Source organism: Mesitornis unicolor, unplaced genomic scaffold (assembly GCF_000695765.1).
Source record: "Mesitornis unicolor isolate BGI_N332 unplaced genomic scaffold, ASM69576v1 scaffold12050, whole genome shotgun sequence".
NCBI lineage: Eukaryota > Metazoa > Chordata > Aves > Mesitornithiformes > Mesitornithidae > Mesitornis > Mesitornis unicolor.
The window spans coordinates 14259-14913 of NW_010156360.1; the positions used below are offsets into that span (position 1 = coordinate 14259).

Below are 655 nucleotides of genomic sequence, written 5' to 3' on the forward strand. Positions count from 1 at the left end.
AATCAGATAAGTCCTTTTTTCATATTAAGAAAAGAAAGCAAAGATCTAATATTCTCTTCTCTGGAAAGGTTATTAACTTTTGTTACTTATAACGAACCTAATCAAATCTCTGAATGTTTTTGCATTTTTAACTTTATGAATCTAAAAAATGAAACTATAAACCACTAAATATAAAAATAATAATTAAAAAAAATAAAGCTAGGACTCCCCAAAATGTATCATCATACCTTAACGTTCTGTTCCCATAACATCCCAGGTCTCCAATACCAAGATCATCAGCCATCAGTAAAATGACATTGGGATTTGAAACACGGTGGGTATTGACACTGTTTATGGCACACTGGCAGATTACCAGAAATAAAAGGAGTCTCATCTTCTTCCTGGTGTAAGAACAAGTGGAAAACATAGTAGATAAGACATCTTTTAAATTTCACTGTTAATTTAATTTACACCTATTATTGCCCCAGATTATATAGTAGAAAATAAAAAGAAAATTAGATTGTATATTTTTATTTGCCTTTTTTTCTCAAGAGGGGTTTTTTCCCCAATATTTTCTCTGTCACGATTTTACAAATAAAAATGAATGCTTTAGTATATACTTAATCTTTCCTTATGCACCTTTATGCAGATAAAGCCTTTAAATAACAACTAACAA

At 29.5% G+C, this 655-nt stretch overlaps 1 protein-coding gene across 1 annotated transcript in view; it reads right to left on the minus strand.

Moving 5' to 3' along the window:
- Positions 1-373, minus strand: part of LOC104545076 (steryl-sulfatase-like) — a 10826-nt gene extending 10453 nt beyond the window's left edge. The window contains exon 1 of the mRNA XM_010190155.1: positions 228-373. Coding sequence (XP_010188457.1) covers positions 228-373 — 146 coding nt within the window. The remainder of the gene's footprint in view (positions 1-227) is intronic.
- Between the last annotated feature and the right edge of the window lie 282 nt (positions 374-655).